The 12804-nt window shown below is 48.6% G+C and overlaps 5 protein-coding genes and 1 non-coding gene across 6 annotated transcripts; 4 read left to right on the top strand and 2 right to left on the bottom strand.

Moving 5' to 3' along the window:
- Positions 1–523: 523 nt before the first annotated feature.
- culA (cullin culA) lies at positions 524–3196 on the bottom strand (the record flags this gene model as incomplete). Its single annotated transcript, XM_043293147.1, has 6 exons — positions 524–712; positions 767–2664; positions 2740–2810; positions 2872–2888; positions 2987–3056; positions 3147–3196. The coding sequence occupies 6 exons, from the start codon at positions 3194–3196 to the stop codon at positions 524–526; spliced, it is 2295 nt and encodes a 764-aa protein (XP_043149082.1).
- Positions 3197–4296: 1100 nt separating this feature from the next.
- On the top strand, positions 4297–4833 carry Aud_008269 (cupin domain-containing protein; the record flags this gene model as incomplete). Its single annotated transcript, XM_043293146.1, has 1 exon — positions 4297–4833. One exon carries the CDS (start codon positions 4297–4299, stop codon positions 4831–4833), a length of 537 nt encoding a protein of 178 aa, XP_043149081.1.
- Positions 4834–5137: 304 nt separating this feature from the next.
- Positions 5138–6412, bottom strand: Aud_008268 (phospholipase D regulator; the record flags this gene model as incomplete). The annotated part of the gene is made up of 3 exons (XM_043293145.1): positions 5138–5162; positions 5222–6080; positions 6148–6412. 3 exons carry the CDS (start codon positions 6410–6412, stop codon positions 5138–5140), a joined length of 1149 nt encoding a protein of 382 aa, XP_043149080.1.
- Positions 6413–7037: 625 nt separating this feature from the next.
- On the top strand, positions 7038–7982 carry Aud_008267 (mitochondrial K+-H+ exchange-related family protein; the record flags this gene model as incomplete). Its single annotated transcript, XM_043293144.1, has 3 exons — positions 7038–7474; positions 7530–7585; positions 7636–7982. The coding sequence occupies 3 exons, from the start codon at positions 7038–7040 to the stop codon at positions 7980–7982; spliced, it is 840 nt and encodes a 279-aa protein (XP_043149079.1).
- Positions 7983–8364: 382 nt separating this feature from the next.
- On the top strand, positions 8365–8484 carry Aud_r0029. The gene has a single exon (XR_006253279.1). It is a non-coding gene; the product is annotated as a 5S ribosomal RNA (ribosomal RNA).
- A 2519-nt stretch (positions 8485–11003) lies between these two features.
- On the top strand, positions 11004–12121 carry Aud_008266 (thioesterase family protein; the record flags this gene model as incomplete). The annotated part of the gene is made up of 2 exons (XM_043293143.1): positions 11004–11142; positions 11208–12121. 2 exons carry the CDS (start codon positions 11004–11006, stop codon positions 12119–12121), a joined length of 1053 nt encoding a protein of 350 aa, XP_043149078.1.
- Positions 12122–12804: the final 683 nt, after the last annotated feature.

Below are 12804 nucleotides of genomic sequence, written 5' to 3'. Positions count from 1 at the left end.
CTTGAATACCCAAGAAACGGAGCTGGCATTGATGATAATCTACCCGTTACATATTCCTGCATTGATACCATCTTACCTTCTGGATTTAAGAACTAAGCCACCTGCTTGTATATGCGTTTCTTCTTCACCATTATTTTGTTTGGTTGGCTCGCGGTACTGTACAAAACTTGTGATGATTGAATGGTGAAGCTGTGATGGACCTCATTGCCCAAGGAGGAATTGTACACCATACCTACCAAACCACGGTCATGTAATTTAATACGCCCTTTTTAGGGCATAATCTTTAGCGCCCATTGGAGAACATATTGATTGGAAGGCCAAAGAAGCAACCCGTCTATTTAATCGTGGTCATTTGGGTAATCATTGTCATATCTTCGCTATAGGAAGCAATACATCTCTTGTCCCTGCTAGTGATGAAACCGGAGCCTGTGCCAAAGCGAAACCGGATGATTAAAAGACAAATATCAGCGCTAAGATGAAGTGGGAGCAGAAGCAAAAGGCTGTGGCAAGCAAATGGTATAAATCACGCGATGTAAGCGATCTCATCCCCGTCCAACCGCTCTATATAGTCCTTCTCCATGAGAGCTTCGATATTCTTTTTGATATCCTGCACCTTGGGAGGAAAGCGGGACTTGACCTGCTGAATGACCTCTTGTACGAGCTGTACGTGCTTCATCTTCTTGCGGGACTTCATGATGCGAACGATGGCAGACTGGACAACTCGATTAGTTGCGGACGAGACGGAGGAAATATTGGGAAAACATACCTGGAGGAGCAATTTCCGGTCCTCCTCTATTGTCTTGTGGGTGTCATCTGACTCTACCTTCTGCTCTGATTTGATTTGAATGTTTAGATTGACCTTGATCTTCTTGTTCTTGAAGTTGTAATTCAGGGAGAATGAAGTTCCAGGTTCGGGTTTGGCTCCTTCAGGGCTTGGAAGGAGCACCTTCGCTTTCAGCAGGATTCCCAGATTGGGGTCGAGAATTTCGGGGGCCAGACTGGTAGCCTTCTGGATATCGGAATAGGTCAAGGTGTCATTCTCATTGAACAAGAGGAGGATACCCATTTGGAATGTCGACACTTGGAAAGTGTACGGAACTTTCGTGTTCTTGATGTAATTTGCTTTGACTTCGCCCTTACACAGCTGCCACAGCCAAGTCAGCTTTCGACCATTGTGTTTGTCATAGTAGAAACTCTGGAATCGCTCGTAAGTCTTGACGATTTCCGGTGGTGCAGAAAAGCCGGTTGTAGGTGGATTGAGGGGCCAGAACCCAGTTCCCAGAATCTGAAAGTGAGCATCGACCTGTTTCTTCCGATCGTCTTCGTCAAGAACCTTCTCCTGCCAATCTTTGTAGTTGGAATTGAGATCTTTTGAAATCTGGATGTCCTGGAACATGCGCTGCAACTTGTTGGTGTATTCAAAACCGCAGGCTTCCTTCAGCTTGCTGATCATGCTAGTCTCCGCATCGTCGGATACCGAGCTGACGTGTACCAGCCGCTTAGCCAGCATCTTGGAGTAGAATTTCTGGAAAACGTCCTTGTCCTCGATGTATTTGAACACGGTCATGATCTGTACGAGCATCTCCTCCAACTCAGACTCCTCCGCAGCCTTTGAGCCCTTCTTCAGAAGAGAATCGGTGTATCGGGCCAGCAGCTCCGGCGATTTCGTCGAACTGGATTTGCAGACCTTGTTGCGGTTGACAAACTCGCGGCAGGCGTTATCCAAGGATCTCACAAACTCGGATTCGCCGTTGAAAGCCTCATTGACAAGGTTTTGATACCTGGTGTGCACTTGTAAGAGCGCATCCACATACATCTTGGGTTCGAACGCTTCGCCCTCCGCCGCAACTTTCTCGACCGCAGCCAAGCCCGCTTTTCTGACATGAGTCTCAAACTTCGCCCGCAGAGGGTCCAACCCATCCTTGATTCGCGACAAAAGTCGATACATCCGCGCTAGGTCATCTTGGCGCTCATTGTCTAGCAGAACTTGGAATTCATCCCGCAATAACTCGGAATGTGCAGTGACTAAGACATCAAGGCAAGTGTCCGTGAGACGCTTCATGATATCTGGATGCAGATACAGGCCCACTCGGGCCTTCTCCTCGTCAAGGCGAGCCTCCGCCTTCTTCATGTACTCTACCACGCTGTTCTCAGCCACGAACTGACGGGATTCATTCTCGTAGTAGACTCTGGTCGCAGCAATGAAGGGTTTCTCGAAGTATACTCTGTAAACCTCGAGCGTAGACTTGGTGCTATCGTTCTCGTCCAGACCGAGAGACACAAAAGAATCTACGATGTTCTTGATTTGCGACTGCTCGATGGTTTCGCCGTTTCGTTGCTTTTCGATCAGATTTAACACGGCCTCCATGACCTTCTCATGGACCTTCAGGAAGAAATCGTCTTTCCATTTGACGAGGTGCAAAGTGTACACATCGTAGACATTCTTCTTGCCCTCGTCGATCTCCCTCTTCACCCAGTGGCGGTTAAGGTACCGGAAGAGGTGGTTGACATATTTCGCGGCAGTTGTGTAACGAATCCATTCACGAATGTAAAATCCTAACAAGGCTTCTTCGGTATGGCTTTGGGACTCTCTGTACACGGCCTCAAGGTGGCGTGACAAGTACTCCCCTAGTAGCTTGTATAATTCCTCGCCCAACAAGTGTGCTACAGTAGAAAAATCGTCAGAACAATGTCATCACAAGCCGACATACCATTCGCATAGGGTACGGAAAGACAAACCACCACGATGCGCCTGTAATCCTTGCCCGTTGCTGACTGCCTTTTGTGATGTGCAAAAGTTGTGTACGGCGCTAAATCGCAGGGTTAGTCAACTCGGGTTCAAAGGAGATGAGAACATCGGTTTGAGCATACGTGTACAGGGCCATGTACTACACCAGAACGTCGCGACTGTCAGCATCGTTTCACAGAAACAACCTGCTCTCCGTGACGAGGAGAAACTTGGTCAGAAATTAGGGCAGAGACATACGGTTTTCATATCCACACCCTCCTCCAGCTTCAGCATAACGCTGTCGATACCCTTTTCTAGGAATGTCCATCTACACGGATTAGCCCAGATTCCGAGTCATAGCCATATGAAGTGTATCCGAAAGGCTGTGGAGCTCGAGGTGTCGGTTAGGCGAACTCACGTTTCGTCAAGGTCATCCTTGTGGGGAGTCTGGGGCATTAGAGGAGGCATAATGCTTCCTGGAGCTCAAAGATGGGAGGAGTTCGATCTTGAGATGACGAAGCAGTGAAGGTCAGCAGATGAGACAACGGTCGCCGGTCCCAAAGCGATCAGTTGGCGACTACCGGAAGGGCAAAAGTGAAGTAGAATAGGAAAGTCAAAACGGCAGAAGGAATGCTTACTTCGATCGCCAAACGACACTGTTTGAGCCTCGAGACGTCACAGAAACTTGCAGCGGCAGACGGTGAGAGCGCCGGCGGTAATGCCTTGAAAGACCGTTCAGGAAAGGCGGCGCACGAGGCAAAAGAATGAGGGCAGTAAAAGACAGCTGGGGGACAGGCCGAACGGACCGACAGGCAAGCACTTGATAACACGACCAAGAGCAAGACACTGGGACAGAAAATCAGGTAACACGCGTTTTCACGAAGAGAGGAAGAAAGAGACCAGGCGTGGCGTTGGGCGATGGTGGAGAGTCGCAGGCGTGGGGATGATGGATGCCACCTTAGCGGCAGGCGGTGAGCAAGCTGAGGCGCCTAGAGGCTGGGTGCCTGCTAGGCATTGATCTATCAACTTCAGCTCGAAGACCTAGATTTGACCTGGCGAAAGAGACCTTTTAGGCATCAAGCAAAGAGGATTCTCCAGAATCAAGAGGCTAGTATAAAGATTCAATTACAGAGACATTTTTGCGAACGTTGTTAGCTGCACATATGAGGCGCGAGGCTTTGCCGAACTATTAAGACCTAGTACTTAGTACAACTTCTGGCTCCTGCTTACTGGATAGCTGGACCCTTCTGTAGCTACCTATAGCTATACTATATACATACATCTAAGAATCACATACTGTATGGGCATCAGCGCCATCCAGAAGACTCGAACCGTGGATTGTTTCCTGATAGACAGTTGATAGCATCACGGACTTGTAAGCCGGGATGACGTCATCTGCGGCCTCGATCAACAATTAAAATACCTGCGATGGAGAGCTTATGCCTTCTGCTTTGTTTGTAATACCATAATCACCTACTCTTGCTTTGACTGTAGTCTGCAAAAGGGATTTGTCAACATAACTGTCATCTATAAGCTGGTCTAACCAGGGAGTCTCAAAATATAGTACAATGTCCTTCAAAACTCCATCAGAAATCTGGGTCACCTCGCGCCAAATTCCCAAGTGGGAAAGGATCCCAAACACCTCAATACAATCAAAGCCCCTCATGATATATCACAAGGCATTCAGTGCATCTCCCAACCAGCTCACCGCGCACTTGGAGGAGGTTGGAGAGGTTACTCCCCAATGGGTTTATAGCATGTATAGCCAGACACACTTCCATAGCACGACCCATGAAGTCCTGGGGGTTGTCTCAGGACGTGCACGTCTCTGCTTCGGCGGGGAAGACAATCCGAATCGACTCGAAACGGACGTCGAAAAGGGCGATCTGATCATCGTCCCGGCAGGTGTTGGCCACCGCTTGTTGGATGAGCTCGACACTGAAGAGGAGCGGTTCAAGATGGTGGGTGCATATCCGAAGCAGAAGCAATGGGACATGTGTTATGGACAGTCAGGAGAGGAAGACAAGGTCAAGGGCATCAAAGACTTGGGCTGGTTCCATAAAGACCCTCTATTTGGAGACGATGGCCCTGTGTTGCATGTCTAATGCTAATTGCGTTGCGGGCCAAGGAGAGCTGGTCACATCGTTGGTTGCGTTAGATCGTTAAATTTTCCACCGTATAGCGCCACGTCCCATAAATCATGCCGGCCGCAGTGTACCAACAAGAAGATTAACTTTCCAACGTGATAGAACGAAATAAAAAAAATTACCTTAGAAACCACAAACAAAAGAAACATATCAAGCAAAAGTGAGACAGAAAGGTTGAATTCAGGGAGCAAAAGGGGCTCTGGGCGTAGCAAAGTTTGTTGACAAAAATACTCAAACAGAAAAGCGATTTGAAGCAAGAGGTTCACTGGGCAACCCGCTCAACGAGTCTGTTGCCAATGAAGTCTGTCAGCACTGCGCATTTAGGAGGAGAATGGCGGTGACCTACCTAAGAACACTTATTGCAAAGGTCATAAGCCAAGCCAACAGAGCAACCAGCAGGACACAGGCAAGTGCTATTTGTCTGTCGCATATCGCATCATTCTTCTCGGAAATCTGCTGATTGATCTCTGCCAGCTTACACGACCCACTGACCGTGGATAATGATTCGAATGCTATACTCAGGTTCGCTGAATCAAACACTATAAAAAATATATCCAGGAGAATCAGTCGAGCCTTTGCAGCTGGAGAGCGTAGCCCCAGTGGTTTGGATGTGTATTCGTCCCATGTGATGTAAACCAGATAGACGAGGGCGACTGCATCCACAATAATAGCCATCAAGGCGGAGGGGCCTTGGGGGTGTTCGTACTTGTCTGAGAGATGCTGTATAGATCCTCCAAGGGCAAGGGCAGTAAGAGAGAAGCACCAGACGGTGAGCCGAAAGATCACAGGTACTATAGGGCTCTTCAACAAAGTGCTGTGGAAGCGCTTGAACCAGATCTCTCTGCGTCGCTTCATCTTGAGCGGATCCTCGGTATCTTCACCCGGCTCCAGTTGCCCTCGCCATGGCTGCGAGAAGTCGGTATGGTTCTGATTCAACCATTCAGGTGTTACCAGCTTCTCTTCAAGGCCTGGTTCTAGGGGATAGGCGATTGTCTTTGAGAAAGACTTCCACCGGGATTCGCGACGTGGGCCTAAGCCAATCTCTTCGTCGAAGCTTTGCTCTCTGGTATAGTGTGGTCTAGACGTCGCATAAGGGGAGTGGTTATGTTGGGCAACGAGCGCGTCATCCGGTTGCGGAGGTAGCAGTCTTGCTGTAGCCGACGCCTCGGCTTCATCGTTCGCAGTTTCATAAGATCGAATCCACGCTAGACGTGAGCCAAGTCAGTCAGTCTTTCTCCTTAATCACCTATTGGAATGCCGATGCCTATTTACCAGGTAATGTGCGCAGTTTGTTCCCCAGTTCTAAACTATTGTCACCAATATCTGTGGTGGAGTTTTCTATAGCTTGCGAGGCACCAACCGACGCATCCAATGTGCCATTGCGTCGAGGTTCTTCAGAGCGCTTGTCTTTCTCAAACCCGTTTGTAAGACGGGTTGGCGGTTCTAATGACTGTGGGGATTTCTCTGTGATACCGAAGTCCAAGGCATGCTCAAGTCTCAGAGGCTGCTGTTGGGAATCGCGCACATCCTGTGCCATTGCCCTCCAAAGCAACGATTATTCCCTGTGAGGATGCGTCGGACTCTCGGAGGTTGCGGGAAGACGATGGATCCAGTCTGCATCGCCTCAATTCCCTGTGGTAAAAGGAGGCGCACTACCAAGACCGAGCTATCGGAAATTTGTATTTCTGAAACGAGTGTATTGAAGAGAAAATGGAGGTACGACAAAGAAATCAAATGCTGCAGGGCTGGAGCCCATTACAACAATAGCGAAGAGGTTGGGGACACAGCCCGACAGGCGTTTGATGTTCCGAGGCGATCAGATTTCAGGTTATTATGAGGACATGACGTCTCGTAATAATCCTGCTAGATTAGCTAGTAGCAACAATAATACGGACCACGAGGTATCTACCACCAAGCTCAACAAGGACAAGTCCTCGCTCCAACGATCTTCTTTTGCCACAGACAACAGAAAATATATTCTTGGGGTCAATTACAAAGAGCAGAAAGGCATGCTACTTATACAGACACTCTTTGATCGGTTGACCTATCAAGCCAATCGATAATCGTCCCGAGCCCCCTGACTGCGAACAATTCCTCCCGAGCACTGGTGATTAAACACTGTTGCACAACTAATCTACCATCATTCATCTGGCAATCTCGCCATGCGACTCTTCGTGGTTCCAATCTCGACGCGACGAGCTTTGATCTACTCTCGGCCCCTCAGCAGGGATATCGCCAAGGAGCTCTCGGTACTTGATCGCGTCACGAACAAGGCCGCGGAAACATGGGCTAAATGGGAGGAAGCCGATAAAGGGTGGAAGAAACACCTTGTGACTTGGGGGAATAAGGTCCAGCAGCGCATACCTTTTGAAGAATGGGGCCTGAAAAGCATCCCTTCGCTCAAGGCCCAGAGGAGACTCGATAAATCGTCGGAGACGAAGAAAGTCGACGTCCTCTTCCCCGGAAATGCGATCAAAGCAGATAAGCTTCGCTCAATTCTCCGGAAAATAGCGACAGAGAGACAAGACCTGCATCGCAGGAAAATGTGGTGGAGTTTGATCGCAGCTCCGTTCACAGCTCCAGTTGCGTTGATTCCGGTGTATGCTTTCTGCCTCACAGAGTACGAATGATGATGGCGCTGACTGTTTTCATAGCGTCCCTAATATCCCTTTCTTCTATCTTGCGTACCGAGGCTGGTCGCATTGGCGAGGTCGGTCTCCATCCTTCAGGCAAAGTCATTTCTTCACTGACACTTCGAAGCCTTGAATGGTTCCAAACATCTAGAATACCTCGTTGAGAAAGATTTACTCAAGCCAATCTCGTTTCCAGGGCTGGAGCAACTATACGCGAAACGCGTGGCCCGCGTGCTCGGAAACAATGACTCCGACAAGTCCGCTTCAAGCATGGTTGAAGAAGTGGAGCGGAGCGAAGACAGGTTGTTACTCGATATGGCCGACGCTAAGAAACTGGCTTCCATTCTTGATGCGCCGGAGCTCGCACTTGAAGCGGAACGAGCTATCTTCCAAGTTGGCGAAAGTCTCAAGGCACAACATCAAGCTGCCAAAACCGATCAAGAATCTGCCACGTCGAAAGAGAAGAAGACGTGAGGGCATATGAATGGAAACGAAGAAGCCACAGAAACGTTATGACATGACTGTATAGACTACGGACTTGTACGATCTCCTCTTTTGCTAGTTATAATGCATCGTTGTATTGAGTGACTGTTAATGAGCCTAGTTGACGACAAGTACCTTCGTAAGATTTGTGCCTTTTATGGCTTACCTGGAAACATGATTGATGATCTTCTGCTTGACTAGATGTATAAACTGACTCTAACAGAATAGACTATTTTTGTGTGATTACAGGAAAAGCGGGAGGGTTAACTTCGCTCCTACTAGAGAGGTACAGAGTACAATACAGCTATAGTCTTGGGGTCTCTGGTCATGTCAAAACAGCAGCATATCAGTAATCCCAACTATACTAGCTAGCACATACGACCATAGGGTGTGGAAAACAGGGCTTCCCGTCCGCTCAGCCGTACTTAAGCCACACGCCGGCCGGTTAGTAGTTGGGTGGGTGACCACCAGCGAATCCCGGCTGTTGTATGTTTTTTTCGATATATTTTTTTTCTCTTTCTGATCTTTTTGATCACTCCTCTCCTTCCAGGATCATGGCTTTGGTAAATCACACACCAGTCTCAATCGTGTCGCGAGGGTTGGGTGTGCAAAAGGATCTCGGGGTTCTAGCCCGTCAAGTGTCCTTGCCAACTGCTCAACATTTGACTTCCTTTGAAATGGGGAGTCTTTACTGAGGGCCTTCGCTGACGCCATCACCTATTGGATTAGCATACTAGCCGGTCGAGTGCACTTAATTGTTGATTGATGCGCTTACTCGGAATTAACGCTCCAGTATATAGATTAAACACTTGCTAGAATTTGTCGTCTTTTCCTGCGGCCACCACATCTCGGGCAAGGGAAGTTTGCCCTTCATCAAGCAGCCAGTTGAGCATTGCCTCGTCGTGTAGATGAACATTGACATCGTTAAGGGGCCATGCTTTCGACACTGCGTTCCGAAGCGTAGTCGCTGCGCTAGCGCTCTCTGGACAATGCGGCCAGGGGGTTTGATGGTAACTTCGCTATATACTGGCTTGGCCAGTTTGGATGCAAAGGCCTTTGGACATGTTGGCGAGGCCGCAACGACGCATCACGGTAGTGACTACCGTCAGGGGCAAGTTTCACTTGTTAGTATATTATACAGTTACATGTCATACTCCAATGATAGCGCACCGTAAACGTGCTATGGCGGCACACAGAGCGTGGATGTCAGAGAGGTCTGCACGGGCTGCGCCGAACGTGGTATGGTGCGCCTAAACATTTGTCTAGAAAGTTGTTGATCTATTTCATAGTTAGCAAGCTCCCAAGTTCTTGCAAATGGTATGGGAGTGCCTTGGTGTGATGGCTAGATTCTATGTACTGACTGCCCAATCTCTCCAATGCTGTAAGTTGTTCAGTGTCTTCTGCGCCATCTTCGTCGTCGGTCACTCATCGATGATTGCCTTGGGAGTTCCGGCATTCCAGCATCAGCCTGCCAGCTGAATTCCGCAAGGCAATCATTCGCGTCGGTGATTGCTACCTTCTCAACAAAGTCTGTGGGGTCGAGAAGGCCCTGGGAGCTCACCTTCACGCCGTACGCCTTCTGTAGATCAGTGCCTCCAGGGTCCGTGTTAAGTGTCTTCCCTGATTCACGCCTTTGAATCTGTCACATACGCAAGTACAGGTCGCACGTCGGCGAGAGTACGCCTTGCAAAGAACAGGCTTATAAGCATACTCGTGCCAAAACCACCACAAAGGATGCGATTTTCACTGCGACCTAAGAGGCCATCAAAAAACTCCAGTCCCCAACAGCATCCATAGCCCACCGTTGATGGGCGTCATGCAGTTCCGTCGGCATTGATTTGATTCTGAGTATACCGGTATCCGCGTTGAAGACCTTACTTTACAGAACATAAGGATGGTTAACATCTGGGACACCAGGATCCAAATATGAGGGTTTACCTGATTTGCATGTTCGTGAACTTGCTCCACCGCTTTATTCAGTCTTCGGATGTAAACTGGCACTGCCCTGGTCTTGGATTAGTATAGGCCCTGTGCTAGCATCTTCATAACGCAGCTGGTGCTGATTCCTTCAGTTTGTGTTCAAGGTTCTAGAATCAGGAATGGTAGAATGTAGAAACATTCAGTCACATAAGCTGGTGGATGGTAGGAAAGAACTAAGTTGAAGTTGATGAATTAATAGTATGGAATGAATGAGCTCACCTTGGAGGGAAGATGGCATAGAGAGAATAGAGCAGGCAATACAAATGCAGTATTCACAATAATCTAGATCTGAATTAATAATCAGCATCAAAAACCACGTGTACCTATGGCTACAGTCGCAAGAGATCCCATGCATATTCACTTCTGCTTCTCTATTTGGAAGACAGAACGCAAAATATACTCCCCAGGTGAATTCCTGTATGAAAGCAGGATCAGTAGTATTGAACAGAAACCCACCTCGATCACAGACAGCAAGGCCAGCAATAAATCCTTCTAATATATTCCGTCTATTCTACTTTGAAATGATATAGACGTCCTCTGTACCTCTTTAGTTTCGAACATGGACACAAAAGCACATGGCTGAGATCCGAGGCTAGATAAGATTGATAAGATGGCTAGATTCACGATTAGTGATCATCCTTTGCTCCAAATATCTGATCTTGCATGAACCTGTGCGCTGAAATAAGGGGGAGGTCTTGATATTCCATGTCGTAACAATTGAGGGCAGGGCCTCTAGACTTGGGGCAAGTCCCTTTGAATATATAATTGCATGGCGTCCATGCCCGCCAAGTCACAGTCGCCTCTTTTGCGGCCGAGGCCCGAATTGGTTCCAAATCAAACCAGTGGCTCCTTTATCACGGGGCACGGTGAGAAAATAAATTAATGGCTACTCTCCATGATATTTGAAGCCATGAAATCCTGCAAGTCGTAATCAGACCTGGCATTGCTTTAAATTCCTACGTGGTAAGTTTCGTGGAGCTCTAAGCTGGGAAGACGATTAACATCTCCCTGATACAGCCTGTAAACAGAAACATGGCAGGGCCTTGCCATTCAGTGGAGTTCGAAAAGGCAATCAATGTCACGCCGATCGACTCACACACATACTCGGCTTATCTGGACCCTAAGTGGTGCATCTTGAGCGGCAAGTTCAATCTCCCAAGGCAAATGGATGGTATCTGTTAACATGCCGGACAGTGCCTCATGGAGGTTACACTACAAGCATTTTCTACCGACTAGCCACGGTGTACTTTCGAAAAACGAAGAGTAATCGGTTCAAAACCACACCAGAACCCATCGGAATGCAGTTGTCGTTCCTCCGACGAACAGTCGTGGGGCCCGCGATCTTGAGAGTACAGGATATCAAGATAGGCGCACGGATAAGTACGATCCATGTCACACTGTCTCAGCGACCGGACAGGCCTGGCACAGCAGCGGGTGACAAGGATGACCTCGAAGTGAAGGTCGTCGGATATATCACCGTCAGCCCCCCGGACATGGAGGAGGGCCCGATCTGCAAAGGCACCTGGGGGCTCTCCCCACCTCCGGTATCCGGCTCTCTAGCAAATGGCTCGGTCAATCTAGCAGCGTTGGCAGCAAATGGAACGGATGGCGCGTGGATGCGGTTGCCTCGTCCACCTCCTGTCTTGACCGCACCGCAGCATCTAGAGATCTACGCTCCACGCCCCCAAGGACCGATGACGCTCGAAAGTCGGCAGAAGCAAGTTGTCGACCAGTGGGCGAGGTTCATTCCTGGCGGGAAAACAGTAGCGCGCTGGTCTAACGAAGCGGTTATGTTCTTGGCTGATATGTTTCCCGCGGCACTTGACCGCATGGGTGCAATGGAAACAAGCCGGCTTCTTGCCACGGAGGGGGTTCAGGGGAGCCAGCTTAAAGGAAACGCTGAGGATAAGGGGACATTTTGGTATCCCACTGTGACATTAAACATTGATCTGAAGACCAGGATTCCTCCTGAAGGCGTGGAATGGCTACATTCGCGCGTAGTTACCAGGATGCTTCGTGGTAGCCGCGCGGACTTGGATGTAGTCATTCTCGATCCACAAGGCGAGCTGATAGCTCATAGCACGCAAGTGGCACTTGTGGTGAATGCCTCTCGGAACACAAAAGGAAGGGCTAATTCTGAGAAGTTATAGACTGTCGGAGTACTATTATGAGATAGAGGAATAGATAGGAGCTTCAAAGCGCATATTCAAGAGCAAGTTGTTCAGCAGCGAGGTATAGAAAGGACCTAGAATGTAAGTTGATGTAACCAGCAGGGCACTGAGACAGAAGTTATTCAAATAACTGAGTTGATGAGACAAGGGGCACCTGTTTGGCCGTTTGTTAAAGTCCCAGGTTCAAGACTCCGGTTCAATTGGGGCGTTAAAGTGTATCATGCCAACTATTTGACTTTTTTACCATCGTCTGTGAAAGGGAATATCAGCCAGACAAATTCATCAGGAATCAGATCATGATGCGACCAGACTTCTTTGTAGATGGAGCCTGCTTGATCGATGCATGGTAATAGGCTGATCGTGGATCATCTCTGCATAAATCATGGGCGGTACGTCAATCAATCAAAAACTGGTCTGTGCGCAAACGCGAAAATCCGCGTCCTGCAGCCTAGACAGCGGAACACTCGCGTCAAAAGGGAACAGGCATTGCGTCAGGCATTCCTGCGCAAGTACTGACCTTTTTTTTTTTTTTTTGTCTTTGTCTCTCACATCTTGGATTATTTAATATTGAGGCAAACCGTACCTCTGATAGAGCAAAGGAAGACAAGGTTGTTATCACAAGACTCGTGCTATAACGCCACTTTGATCCCATTTGAGCTTTA

This window comes from Aspergillus udagawae (genome assembly GCF_001078395.1).
Source record: "Aspergillus udagawae IFM 46973 DNA, scaffold_6, whole genome shotgun sequence".
NCBI lineage: Eukaryota > Fungi > Ascomycota > Eurotiomycetes > Eurotiales > Aspergillaceae > Aspergillus > Aspergillus udagawae.
The sequence above is the reverse complement of the archived record's forward strand: the minus strand, read 5'-3'. Positions and strand labels throughout refer to the sequence as shown.